The sequence below is a fragment of the Ovis aries genome, chromosome 16 (assembly GCF_016772045.2).
Source record: "Ovis aries strain OAR_USU_Benz2616 breed Rambouillet chromosome 16, ARS-UI_Ramb_v3.0, whole genome shotgun sequence".
Classification (NCBI taxonomy): Eukaryota; Metazoa; Chordata; class Mammalia; order Artiodactyla; family Bovidae; genus Ovis; species Ovis aries.
In genome coordinates, this window is record NC_056069.1 from 37,722,369 (window position 1) to 37,737,167 (window position 14,799).

General features: G+C 41.5%; 1 protein-coding gene across 2 annotated transcripts in view; it reads right to left on the reverse strand.

The window, feature by feature from the left end:
• The window catches only part of SLC1A3 (solute carrier family 1 member 3), an 80,660-nt gene that overhangs the window by 2,328 nt on the left and 63,533 nt on the right, over nucleotides 1-14,799 (reverse strand). For both annotated transcript variants that reach the window (XM_004017043.4, XM_042233857.2), the window contains 6 exons: nucleotides 13,386-13,590; nucleotides 10,228-10,270; nucleotides 6,881-7,173; nucleotides 3,463-3,696; nucleotides 2,663-2,857; nucleotides 1,627-1,761 (listed from right to left, as the gene is read on the reverse strand). In XM_004017043.4, coding sequence (XP_004017092.1) covers nucleotides 1,627-1,761; nucleotides 2,663-2,857; nucleotides 3,463-3,696; nucleotides 6,881-7,173; nucleotides 10,228-10,270; nucleotides 13,386-13,590 — 1,105 coding nt within the window. The remainder of the gene's footprint in view (nucleotides 1-1,626; nucleotides 1,762-2,662; nucleotides 2,858-3,462; nucleotides 3,697-6,880; nucleotides 7,174-10,227; nucleotides 10,271-13,385; nucleotides 13,591-14,799) is intronic.

The following is a 14,799-nucleotide window of genomic DNA, read 5'->3' on the forward strand; positions in this document are numbered from 1 at the left end:
GAAAAGCGAGGCTCCAGTAAACGTCAGGAGCTTTCAGCTCATGTTCTGAACTAGCCAGCTAAGTCACTGGGGGCATCTCTTAAGTTCTGCCTCCCTGTCTCCTTCTATTTAAAATTAATCTTTGGTTCTCTTTCCTTCCTTTTACCAGAAGGTCTCAAATTGAACTCTAGAGACCCCTGGGGGTCCCTAAGGCAAAAACAATTTTCATAATAATGCCAAGGTATTATTTGGCCCTTTCTGTCTCACTTTCTCATGAATGTCTATCTAGTGGAGTTTCTAGAATACTACAACATAACACAAAATATAACAAAAGAGATTGAAGGCAGAAGCAGTTAGTCTTGTATTAAACTAGATTTTAAGGAGATTTTCAAAGATGTAAAATGGTGTCATTCTTTTCCCTAAATTTTTGGTTTGGAAGATGGTATTTTTTCAGAAAAACGTTTTATATGTTAACATGTAATGAATTTATTATTGTAATCTTTAAAAGCATTTAACATTTAAAAAATGCCCAAGTTTTTCTAACATGATGGATATTGATAGATATGACCCATACAGATAAAAAAGTTTTGGGAGTCCTCAAATTTTTAAATGTAAAGGGGTTGAGACTAAAACCTTTGAGAACCACCAGTTTACGCTATAAAAGTCGTCACATCAATCGAGTAGGACTGTGAGGCAGATAGTGGGCCGAATGCTTCCTACGTACCACTGCATTTAATCCTCATTAGCACCACTGAAGACATTCCTGTCTTCATTTTACAGAGGAGGAAACTAGGGTGGCTGGGTAACCTCCCAGGATCACACAGGGGCAGGGCACAAGCCCAGATCCAAGTGACTGTGGATCTCATGCTTCAGTTAATTACCTCCCCCCTCCCCCACCTTATAGTGCCTTGAGCACCCTGAGCTTCAGAGGTCATTGGCTCTAGCTCACAGCGTCTATATAGACTCTAGCACCTACTGCGTCCTTCTAGGCTTTCAACCTGGGCATCCTGGGGAGAGATTCTGAAAGTGGAAGGGAAAGAAGAGGAGTGGAATGTGTCAGTCGTGAGGGTGAGGGGAAAAGGGCAGAGGGATGGGCCCTGGAGGTTAGGGTCTAGGGTACTGTTCTTGGAATTTTCCCCAGAGCCAAAAATCAATTCCACTTAATAACGCCAGCTCTCTTTCCATTGTCTTTGGGGACACCCTGCTCCCTGCGGGGATCAGATGGGAACATCTGCCCTGTATTACGCCATTGGAATGGGAAGCACAAGGAGAAAGTCTGAGCCAGCCTGGGAGGCCCACACTTCTGTCCCGGCCGCCATGGGGATGTGTTGTGCAATTCAGAACTGACTTCGCTGATTTATGTTGACTTTGCAGACAGTGGGTTTCCCAATCCCCAAATGGCTTTATGGAGTGAGAAGTGTAACAGCCAGATGTGCCCTGTGGGCTGATAAGGGGGTGAGTGTGCGTAGAGTCTGGGACTCAGGCTCCAGATAGCCGCCGGGATCAGGCAGGGAGCACAATAATTACAAGCCAAGCTGAGCCTCTTCCTGGAGCCCTTTGGCAGGGGTGCCAGGCTGCCTGGTGTCCTAAGACGACAGAGGGGCCCCCACGACAGCAAGCCAGATGATGCAGTCCGAGTGTACTCACAGGAACCAGTCCACTGCGATGATGAGTGTGATGTCGTCGGTGGGCAGGCCCACAGATGTCAGCACGATGACCATAGTGACCAGGCCTGCCTGAGGAATCCCAGCTGCCCCGATACTGGCAGCCGTGGCTGTGATGCTGTTAGAGGAAGTCCCCAAACAGAAAACCTTTGTTTAAATCTCCCCAAATAGAGAGCAGCCCCTATAAAACATGCACAGTGGTGCTGTCTGACTTGCCAAATTAAGGACACACTTTAGAAAAATGTAAATGAGATTGTTAAAAAAAAAAACCCCACTGAGTTAATAAGCATATTAACTAATACTTATCAAATGCCTATTATGCGCCTCCTGATATGTGAAGCATGGCTTACCTCATTTGCTTCTTGCAACAACCCTTCGAGAGTTGGTCCTACTATTACAGCCTTTTCTAAATAAAGAACCTGTACCTAGATATTGGGTTGGCCAAAAAGTTCTTTTGGCCTTTCCCCTATGATGTTATAGAATACTTCCTCATGTACCTGAAAGTATTCTGTAAGGTCTAAAATACTGTACAGTTACAATAACAATTTATTTCTAATAATTCCTCTATCCAAGCAGAGGATTGTAAGGGATACTGAACTTGTATGGCTACTGTGGTCAGGAAAAAAAAATCAAATTTATGAATTCAAAAGCAAAATGATTTATGAACAAAGTTCTGTAGCACTATCAATATTTTTTACAGAGGCGATGTGAATTTCATTTGTAAGGCACATAACCCGTCTGGAACTCAGTTTGTTAAATATCTATTTGATAGGCTTATGTGACAATGTGAAAATGTTTTATGAGTAGATATAAAGTGGTATTCATAAAGTAATAAGTCTGTGGAAGAGACTGTTCATGGTTCCCTTACATTGTCCCCCTTGTATAGTACCAAGCGTTCTATAGAGTAAGGGACCAGAGCTTGTGTCATCCTGGGTGTTACCTCATCCAGGTGGCCCTGATCACTAGCTCATCACTTAAAGGCATTCTTAAGAAAATGTCATGTAGAATATTCCTTGTACCTGATTGTAATAATCTGTCCAAAGTTCAGTTCGAAGTTGTTAACTTGAGCAATGAAAATGGCAGCCAAGGCCTCATAGAGGGCGGTCCCATCCATGTTGATGGTGGCCCCTACCGGGAGCACGAATCTGGTAACGCGTTTGTCCACGCCATTGTTCTCTTCCAGGCACTTGAAGGTGATGGGTAGGGTGGCGGAGCTGAGCACAGTAAAACGGGACATGTCAGTTGACCATCCTGACATGTGAAGCATGGCTTACCTCATTTGCTTCTTGCAACAACCCTTAGGGAGTTGGTCCCACTGTTGTGCCTGTCTGTTTTAGTACTTTGGACACAGAGTTCCTTCCTCTCCCATATTCTAAATTAAAGGGAACCAAGTCAGCACTACTATAAATAGGGGAGCAGGATTAGGAACAGTGGGTCCTTTCACTGCATCATTTGACAGCTCTTCTGCTTCTAGGTTCCTCCATGAGGCATCGCTTGTGATTACTCTCCAACTCCCGCAAGAAGAGCCTGTGCCGACGCTCTGCCATCTCAGGTAAATGGCAACTGGACAAGGGAGATGAGAGTGGGCAGGAAAGGATAGTTGATTTCTATCTTTCCCCGAAAAGTGTGTATATATCCAGCCATTCCCTAAATCCCAAATCAGTCTGATTAGCATCAGAGTCAAAAAAGCCAATTCATGTGTCTAGACATTTAAAACCTGGAAAAAAATGTACCCTGCCACTCCAATCTGAAGGTTCTGGTTCAAAGTAAGGTTTGAAATATATTTTCTGATAGGAATAAGCCATGGATATATCTATACCTGGAGGAAGTTCCCAGAGCCGTGATGAGCGCTTGCAGCAACCCTCCGATAAAAACCCAGGGGTTTTTCCGTGTTACCAGGAAGTAGAGGAGGGGTAGGACGATGACGGCATGGATGAGCAAGCCCACGATGACTGTCACTGTGTACATGGCCAGCTGTCCCCCGATCACTCCCATGTCTTCCATCTCAACAATTTTCCCTGCAATCAGGAAGAGTATGCCCAGAGGGGCGTACCTATGTAGAAGCAACACACGCACAGTTGGAAGTCTGATTTCCAACAAACTATTCCACAGAAATTACCAAGCGATAAGAGTAAGTAATTGAGAGTTGGTGTCCAAACTTTTCTGCCCAGGATACTATGAGGGCTTCCAGAAATTATGAACTTCCTTCTTTCCTTTTTTAAAATATACATTTAAATATAAATAGTACTTTAGGCTTTCCTCTCACTCAGAATTTCTTTAGGTCACATTTTTTTTTCTTCTTCTTCTCCAAAGCCAAGAAAAACGGTAGGTTCAGAGGTTTTGTTACTTACCTCTTTTTTCCCCTAAATACCTCAGTCGCTTTGGGAGTCCTCAGATGCCATCCACTCTCCGAGCACTCCCTACCACCTCCTGTTCCCCTGCTAAATACCCTGAACAGTCAGAATCTCCTGAACCAATTTCCAGACTTCTGGGCAGGGCAGAGGGGGCAGCATTTTCCACATCAGAGACTGATTCTCAAGTTAAAGCAAGATGTATACCATGCCATTTCAGTGTTTTAGATTTGCAGTCAACTCTCTTTATCAAGGACCACTTTTATCGGTTTTTCCTATATTACAACCTTGTTATAATATTACATACGTGGTATTTATTTATTTTTTACTTAAATAAATGTACTATAAGAGGAAATTATATGTTATAGTGCAAATGAAAAACTAACACCATTTGTGATGAGTAGAAGCCAATTGTAAAATAAATTCACAGCTATCAAAGTTAACAACATGCATGTATGTACCTCCACAATCAGGTTATAAGTGCTCTAGTTAAGCAATTATTGTCCACAGGCTGCTACTGCTATTTGCAATCGTTCTTCTAGGTCTTGCTCTACATCTGAGCAAGAATTAACATCGGAGATATGCAATGGATTGTATACACCGAATCAAGGCTGTGCTGCCTGGCTTTCAACTCTCTTTGTCCGACATATGCTGTAAACTACAACCCAACTCCTATTACCATAAACACAGAAGTCGATCACCCTTCAGGAGAAGGGTCTGTTGGGAACTGTGGAGGACTTCTTTCATATTGAAAAATACAATAGTTCTTTTAAAAGCCCTTTAAAAACACAGGCCAGAAAAGTATAAGAGTACCTGTTTTCAGAAATGTAATAACTCAATGTTGAATGTGCAGGCGAAATGTACAGCTAGAAAAGCTACATGTGAGGTTCATTCAGCAGCCTTTGAATAGACTTCTTTCATAAAAGAGGTGAAAGGTAGAGGCATTTTAATAATATGAAGATAAATGTCCACTTTCAGCCCTGCCAAGGTTTCCAAGGAGGGCCCCCAGCATTTCAACGGGGATGCCTGTGGAGACTGCACTCTGATCATCTTTGTGTTTCTGACTTCATATCCATCTTGTACAAACTCCTGAAAAATGGATTCTCTGGGATTCGGTGGCAATAAAACCTAAGGATATTTTTAATCATGTTGGTGAGTGCTTTTCTTAGAAATGGATGCCTTCCTGCCTCAGGTGCCAAGAGGGAGTCTGGATTTAAAATAAAGGATAAAAGGAAAGCAACCCTCACAGGAGGTTTAAACCGATCACTGGGTTCTTCCCTGCTGGGGAGAGTTTACTTTTCCAAGGTCAATGTTCCTCTGTGGATTTAGTCTTTTCCTTTGTTTCCCGCTCTCAACTTTCTTTGAAGGAAGTTTTGTTACAAATTGTGGCTTGGCTTTCTATAACACTTCCCATGAGTCCCTCATACTAGCTACAGAAGGGCCATTTACACTTCCTTCTTAGGACTGAAGTGGAGGAGAGGAGAGCTCAGTTTTTCTGATGATTCAGGGGCCTCGGCCTTTGCTTTTCCCTCCCCTGGGAATGTGATTCTCACCACTTTGTATAGCTAGCTTCTCCTGGTCATTCAGAGCTCAGCAGAAAATGTCATCCATCTTTTCAGAGGCCTTTCTGTCGCAACCAAGGCAAATTTTAAGCCTCCTCCTCAGTTATTTTTTTTTTTTTATCATACCACATGATATTATATAAAATAAAATCTCATGTTTTATTTTATTTTTTCTCCATAGCACTTGTGACTCTAAGCATATGGTTGATTTGTTTAAGAATATAAGATCTGAACAAATTCCTACTGTATAGCTCAGGAAACTATATGCAATATTTTATAATAAACTATAATGGAAAAGAATTAAAAAAAATGTAAGATCTAGGACATCTTTGTTTTCCTCAGTGCTATATCCATAGTGCCTGGCATTAAATGCTTGGTATACATCACTTCATGGGAAATAGATGGGGAAACAGTGTCAGACTTTATTTTTTTTGGGCTCCAAAATCACTGCAGATGGTGACTGCAGTCATTAAATTAAAAGACGCTTACTCCTTGGAAGAAAAGTTATGACCAACCTAGATGGCATATTCAAAAGCAGGTCCATCTAGTCAAGGCTATGGTTTTTCCAGTGGTCATGTAGGGATATGAGAGTTGGACTGTGAAGAAAGCTGAGCGCAGAAGAATTGATGCTTTTGAACTGTGGTGTTGGAGAAGACTCTTGAGAGTCCCTTGGACTGCAAGGAAATCCAACCAGTCCATTCTAAAGGAGATTAGCCCTGGGTGTTCTTTGGAAGGAATGATGCTAAAGCTGAAACTCCAGTACTTTGGCCACCTCATGTGAAGAGTTGACTCATTGGAAAAGACTCTGTTGCTGGGAGGGATTGGGGGCAGGAGGAAAAGGGGACGACAGAGGATGAGATGACTGGATGGCATCACCAACTCGATGGACGTGAGTTTGAGTGAACTCTGGGAGTTCGTGATGGACAGGGAGGCCTGGCATGCTGCGACTCACGGGGTCGCAAAGAGTTGGAAACAACTGAGTGACTGAACTGAACTGAACTGATAGAGGAGATAATAAAAAATATGTATTGAGTGAATGAATAGCTAATTCGTTATAAAGAAGGAATGAGCAATGGGATGCCATCAGCACTGGAATAAAGGAGTTGACATCTTTCAAAACCAAGGAAGCAAACTAATGAAAAGAGGTTCACGGATATGTTTAAGGCTACTGTCAGCCCAGAAAGTCACTGATTTTCTTATGCTTACCCGGATGAAATCTTTGCAATTGGCCATTCTGCCTGGTGGCATCTTCCTCAGAACAGAACACAAGTTGATGGCAATAAGCATCTTCTATAGAGCATACAGAGCAAATGGAAATACATACCACATGATCACTGCTACCAATCTCATGATGGCTTCGTTGAGAGAATCAAAGAACTCTCGCAGGGCCTGGCCCTGCTCCTTCATGTTTCCAATCACAAATCCGAAGCACATGGAGAAGACAACTAGTCCCAGGGCATTGACCCCGTTCACAGACCCTGGGACTGGGACTAACTCTTCTGTGATCCTCGTCAGAGTCTCCATGGCTTCTGAAACATTGTTTATCACGGCGCCCACGAGTGTTTCATTGGGCTGGATGGGCACTTTAAAGCTCCTCTTCTCATAGTTGGTTTTAAACTTAAACAGAAAAGACACAATAGTGATGAAAGATTATTTTTCTTTTCTTCTTTGTACTTTCTGCTCACGTTTTCTGTAATGATATACATTACCCTGAATTCAGAGAACTGTGTTATAGAAAGTATCTATCTATATCTATCATCTATCTAATCTGTGACAAACCTCTACTACTTCCTCAGTACAGTCACACACACACACACACACACACACACACACACACACACACACTTAAATATACAGCAAATCATAACAGGAAAGAGGTTGAAGATGTTGGAGTAAACATATGCATGTTTCTGAAACCCTAATAAAATGACTATAATAGGCTTTTTAAAAATTAAAAGATCTTCACAACAATCCCTGTATCCTCTATGGGTTCATGTTATGTGCTCACTGGCAAATCACCTAACCTCCCTTTGCTCACATCCCATAGCTGCAAAACAGGGGTCACTGGGCTGACTCCACCTCACAGGGTTGTTGTAATGATCATAGTAAACAATATATGAGATCATCTGATAAATTTTAAAACACAGATTTTAATGTTGGCTAATGATACTCACAAATAAAGCTCTTCTGGAACTAGACTTAGTTGGAGATTTTGGTGAATATTATGGATTTTAATATCCCTAAACAACATTCCTCCAGGTATTCCTGATTGTATCATTTCTTAAGAAGAGGTGTTGATTGGTGAGGATGACAACCCACTTCTCAAGTCTACAGAGGAGTTTCTCTTCTTACTCAGGAAATGGTCTTGAGGCTCCCCTAATTGCCCAGTGATTAGGAATCCACCTGCCAATGCAGGGAACATGGGTTCCATCTCTGGTCCAGGAGGATCTCACATGCTGTGGGGCAACTAAGCCAGTGTGCCACAACTACTGAGCCTGCGGGTTGCAACCAGAAAGTAGCTCTTGCTCGCTGCAACTAGAGAATGCTTGTGAACAGCAGTGAAGATCCAGGGCAACCATAAATAAATAAATAAATCTTAAAAGAAAAAGAGTGAGATGGTCTTTATACCAAAATTTCTGCATAGATGCCCCAGACAGAAGATGCTGACTGTATTCCTGTGGCCATTTGAAACAAACCCATCTCTCTATGATTTTAATAAGAACAGAATTTCTGGCCTTCACGTTGATGGTACTAAAGCACCAGAGAAAGTAATAATCTATGGATGCTGACTGGATCTAGAGTCTAGGGGAAGAAAGCACAGCTGTACATGGAATGTTTGGCCATCACTTTACCAAGGGTATTGGTAAAGTATGGGAGACTTTTTTTGTGCAGTGGGAAACTATCATTTCCAAACAAGGACATGACTAGCTGTCAATACTGTAGACATCCCTAAACAATCAGTGGCATTGCTGGTCATTTTAACAAAGAAACTGGCCCCCTTCTGTCTCCTATTGCAGTCAAATCTCTCTTCAACTGGGGTGCTTATGCATTTTAGTGCACCCCAATTTTAGACTGTCTAGGGTGAATTTTCAATCCCAACTAGCCTTTCCTACACCTCCAACTCTTTTCCCTAAGACAGTTTGTAGCCTACACAGAAATTGCAACCTCACTTGCATTCTGATCTAAGACAAATAGATCTGGGACGATACATTTGCTTCTCCTTCAAAATCGTGTAAGTGCTATCCAAAACCAAATATTGAATACAATAAATCTGCGTGAGTCAGCACCTTTCTGGTGCTGCTAGAAATCAACGTTTTTGAATTCGTCCTGTGCCAGCTGACTAACTGGAAGAATCAGCCCCATGGTGCTGGGGTTGGCTGGCTGGATTGAAAGGGGATTATTATTTATGGTTACAGTTGTTTTGAGTAAAAAGAGTTAGATTTTGCCTTGTCAGCCTTTTCTCTTTAAAGAAAGAATTCTGTTTGAATTTTGCAGTATGTGCAAAATTGACTATTAAAAATGGTCAATACAAATTTTAAAAAGGGAAGAAAAGTAAAGAGTGGAAAACTTGGTCTTTCACGAGGTCAGGGTTTGGTTTTGTTTATTTTACACATCCCAAGTATAAGGGTTAGGGTAAAGTGACACCATCTGGGGAAATGTTTGGAAACTACTATTTAACAACTATAATGTCTAATTGTTTCCCTCTTAATATTTTGGGTAATGAAGCTTTTTAAAAAGATTCATTTGAGGTTAGAATGAGCTTTATTCATTTTATCCCCCAATAGTAAAATGTATTTGTGTGTTCAACACAAAGAGCCAAGGGTTCCTTGGATTTGGTGCTAGAAAGAACTGATGCTCACTACGGCCTCCTGGGAAGTGTCGTATCAGCCTGGATACCGCTTTCCAGGAAGGGGAACAGAATGTAGAAGCAGAAAGATGACAGAATTTGGAATCAGCACAATAGGTTTGAATTCTGGGTCTGGCATTTACTCCTTGTGAAATCGAATGCCTGTTACATGACCCCTCTGAATGATCACAGATGAGTTGCCTCATTGATGAAATGAAGACAATGATACCCATCATATTTATGTGAGGAGTAAATATAACATTAGTGCTTGGCACAGAGCAGACATTCAATACATGACGGTGGCAATCCTTTCTGACATGGTTCCTCCTTTAGAATCCATAAGGCCCTTAACAGACTTTTAAAAAACACAACCCACTGACTTTTAAAATCAAACCCAGAAACTTGAATAATCTCCCTAATCTTTGAAGCAAGTTGTAAATATATTTTATACTGGAGTTTGTGTGCTTGGTGAGCTTTTGTGTATGGGATATGGAGGAAGGGAGAAAGTCTCCTGATTAGCCTTCTTAACAATTAACAGAGACTTAATGAGCCATTTGTATGCAAGACATATAGTGTCTGGCAACTAATAAGCCTTCAATACAAGGGAAGACTCCTCCCTCCCCTCCCTACAAGGAAAGACCCCTCCCTCCCCTCCCAATTCCCCAGAAAACTCTAGTGCTTTCCATCTAGTTGGCAAAGGAAGTGTTTCTTATTGCAGGGAAACAGGAAAAAAAAAAAAAAAGTAAATTCAATTAAAAAGACAGCCACACTCTGTTTGCCAAAGAGGAATTTCAAAGGGGAATTTATGGCTGTAGAGTATTTACCTGTTTAAAGCAAGCTTCCACCAGATTTGGAGGGAACATATTCCTGCAAAGAAAATAATGATCACTTGAAACTTTCCAAATAATAAATTAGTTCCTTAAATACCTGTTCATTGTGTGTAAGGTAAAGATTGCATCCAACTAAGCGGCAAATGGAAAAAGAGAAAGATTTTGGTAGTTTTGAAATGGGATATAGGTCATCCCTAAGTGTGGTCCATGTAGTTCATATTTTTCAGTTTAAGTCCCACATTCAACTCATCTGTCCTTTTTTCAGACAAATGAATTTTAAAAATTCAGACATCAAATCTTGCTCCCAGGAAGAACCCAAGTGAAAATGGAAATGCCTTTTAGCATAAGCATTCTGGTTGACTGGGGCGGGTCATTAAGGGTCATTCAATAGGGGTCATTTTAGTATCATGCTGGGTGTTTAGGAACCAAATGTTCTGAATCAAATGTCATGGTCAGACTGTGGAATTTTATTCTCCACAAAGTCCTCCCAAAGAACACTGGGGGATGAGATAATGACTCTGAATGGTTAGAGCTTCTAGCCCTTTGGTAACCAACAGGGAGATAGATGGTCCACAGAACTTGAAGTTGGGGCCCAGGTGGCAGAATCTGTCACTTCCTCAGACCAGTGTCTGTGCTCATGGTGGGGAAGGAATAAGAGTTAGCACTCTCACTGGGGAGTTTCTAACCAGCTGTGTGACCTTGGGTGACTTGTGGCATCCATGGAGGTCTCAGTTTGCTCATCTGTTAAAGAGGAGATGGGTTTAACTATCACCAGGGCTCCAAGATGGAAGCCTGTGGAGGAGACACGACCTGGGCAGCTGGTCGGAGCCTGAGATTCCAGCAATTGTGAGTCGTCGATATGTTAAGGTTATAAACTCTTGTCTCTTCTCACTGCCTAGACCATCCTGTTCCTTTGTTCTTCCCATCTATGCTCTATTGGTCTGTTTCTATGAACCCTGAGATAAATGTTTAGGAGATTCCAAGATAAATGCTCAAACCAGGTGTATGTGGGAGGACAGGCTAGTCTTGTACTTGTCACTGGGGCAAGGAGGGGCAGAAAAGCATCTGAGAATGACAAGATGTCAGCTCTTTAAACAAGGAGTAGAAATTATACAGAAAGAGAATATAATAAAATACCCCCAGTCCAGACTACCTGAAGGTAAAGTCTCTGAAAAAAATGGTGAAAAGCTTTAATTAACTGTATGAACTAAATAAAATCAGTGTCATCAGGTGCCAACTTGGTATGAACTAAAACAGAATGGCTTATTACCTTCAGATAATTGCCATTAACTCCCTGGAAAAAGCTTTCAAGAGGGGGCTGTATAGTGCTTACACACAGATGCTACAAAGTCACCCGTGGTAGGTATTGAGAGGTGCTGCTGAAGAAGTCCTTTGTTATCCAACTCACTCCTGAACCCACCAGCCACGGACCTATTCCTTGAGACGGCACTGAGTTGCTACGAGGAGCTGCTTTCAAATGGTCAGTGGGGAATCCTAGAGTAGACATCTAGGACTGGCCAGCCAGTCACTCTGCTAATAGGACCATTGGAAAGTAAGGAGGAAAGAGCTAGGTTTGGGAAGACAGCTTGGATGGGCTGCTGGCTGGACTGTTGAGCAGGTGGGACACCTTGAGGTCTGTGCTAGGGTATCTTCCATTTGTCCTTCTCCATCTACCTGCCATCCTGCTCTGTGCCTGCGAGGCTGCCCCCTTGCCTTCTAGCTTCCTGTTGGGTTTGTCCAGTGGGAGGGGCTGACAGATCACAGAGAGCAGTGGGAGAGAGAAGTGGATGTATAGGTTCTTCCAGCTCTCTCTCTTGGCAGGTTGGGCAATAGCTCCCTTCCTCCAAATTAGAGCTCTAGCCCCTGTCCTTGGTGGCCTTTCCCAAGGCTACAGCTTATCCTGAGTTCTAGGAATAGCTCCCTTTCTGACCTCAAAGCAACAGGTGGTAACAAAACAATTTCCTATTGCTGATAGTCCCCGAGTGTCTCACCATCACTTGTAGGTTCCCTTAACCCAGCCCGCACCTTTGCACACCCTGTTCAGTGATCCTTTTGAGCCTGCAACATGCTTCCCTCTAGGACCTGACCCATGCAAAAGCAAATGTGGATAGAGAGCAGGCAGGGAAGTGCCAGGATCAAATTTAGGCTTACTTCTCAGTTCTGTGTAAAACAGACTATATCATTGGGTCTGTTTCAAGTATTAGATAAAACTAATTTGTAATCAGTATACGGTTTGTATATAAAAACAATGCTAAAGAAGTCATCTTTTATTATTGATTTGCCAAATCCTTTCTTCATAAATAGTACAAAAGGAAAATCTTAGGACAGGTGAGATCAGACGATCTCTAAGGTCCCTTCTGGAAATAAATTGTTGTGTATAACGGATGGTGATACAGATCACAAGTTCCAAATTAGAAGAGTCCAATGAACAGGCTATACTTAGGGGAAAAAATAGCCTTAAACAGTAAGACTTGAGAAAGGCAGGTCGAGAATTATTGAAAGGCATTATGCTAAGTGACATAAGTCAGAAAGAGACAAATACTATATGATTATCACTTATATATGTGGAGTCTAAAAAGTACAGCCAACTAGTGAGTATAACAAAAAAAGCAAACTCACAGACACAGAGAACTAGTGGTTATCAGCAGGGAGAGGGAAGGGGGAAAGGGCAATATAGGGGTAGAAGAGCAAGCAGTGTAAAATAAGCTACAAGGATATACTGTACAACACAGGGAATAAAGCCAATATTTTATAAGCAAAGTATAACCTGTAAAAAAAATTTGAATTTCTATGTCGTACACCTGTAACTTATGTAATTGCACAACACTATACTTCAATAAAAAATCATACACACAAAAGAACTATTGATATTAATATTCCAAGATAAGCTGCACAGTTAAGAGGACTGAGTGCTCAGATTGTGAATTCTAAAAGCAGGGCTCCTAAATCTTTATCTTTTCCTTGCTCTTTTTATCTCTTTCACATGAGATCAGAAAACGGATCCTTAATTCCATTTCTGTTACATGTGATCTTCATTTCAAGCCCAGCAGGACTGGTTCAGTTGGATACCTCTTCTAGGGTTTGATCAGCTCCCCCCGAAAGAGGAGAGGTGGTCAAAATATACTCAAAAGGATGGGCTTGCAAGGACGTACCTGATCAAGTCCAGGAAGGCGTCTGCAGCTGTCACTTGTACAATTTTGCCTTCTCTGTGCATGTTTTCCTTTGTGCCCTTCCCAGGATGGATGATGATAACAATGATTATGCCAATCACCACGGCAATGATGGTCGTAGTCATGTAATAGACTACAGCTCGCATCCCCATCTTTCCTGATGCCTTACTATCTAGGGCCGCCATTCCTAGGGAAGGCAAACAGAAGGAGATTTTCAGGAAATCAGTTCAGGGAATTGTCCAGTGGAAGGTAATGGGAAGAGCATTTCCTTTTTCACTCCCCAACCCTCTCCCACCCGGCAATGGGATTTTATACATGTTATGAGAACTTGGCACCAATTTGAATCAGGGCATTGCAAAAGGTGAAGGGAAAAAGCCATAGAATGGCTAGGCACCAGCTGTGTCAGCTAACACGTGATCACCCATTTTCTGGCCCAAGAGTTGATTTCACATGACTCTCTGATGGTTTGAAGGGGCAATCAAATTCTTTCCTAGGTTGCTACTAGTTGGGGAAGCTATGAGTGTGAATTAGTGAGTATGGTGTGTTTGTGTGTGTATGTGTGTGTGTGTGTGTGTGTGTGTGTGTGTGTGTGTGTATGAAGAGATACCTTAAAAAAGGTTTCTGGCAGGATAATCTAAGCATATCTCAAGTTTTGAGCACTCTGCAGACTCACACAGAGTAACTACCATTAAATTTTTTTATAAGAATTATTATTTTACGTATGCACTTGTAAGTTTTTTTTTATTTTTAATGTAAAATTTAAGCTATTATTCTATTCACTTACTGAGATATCCTCAATTTACATTTATAGTAGGCCAAAGTTCTCAAATAGCTTCTCTGTTGTTTCATTTTATCTCATCTCATCAACTGTTTTTAAAAACAGTAATTTTGGTGAGGTTCCTCTCATTTTTGCTCTGCCTTCCTCCACCTTGTCCCACAGGCCTGGCATACCTTATCTCATGTGAAACATTCTTCCCCTCTTTTTCAGGACATCTTCAAAGTCTACCTCAGGCAAGGCATGATCCTCTGTGAGAGAGGAGGCATGATGGTGAATGTTTCCCTAACTGTTCTAGCAAATGGAACACATCTCCATGCCTCTTGGGATGGAAAAAAATTGGAAATAACCCAAAACTCTCAAAAGATTAAGTTTTTGTAATCATAATATGGGCTCTTCTGTTTCATTAACCATTTCCTCATTTGTCTTTTTTCTTTCTCACCCCCAAACTCCCTAAAACACTAAGATTCAATTATAGCATCATCTACTCATAATTAATCAAACTATTTTATTAGGCAAAATCATAATTTTATAAATATATTAAAAGTTTACACTGTAGCTCAATGATCGGTATCAGACTCTAACAGTGGTTCAATATGTAGGTAGTGACTCTGTTTATAT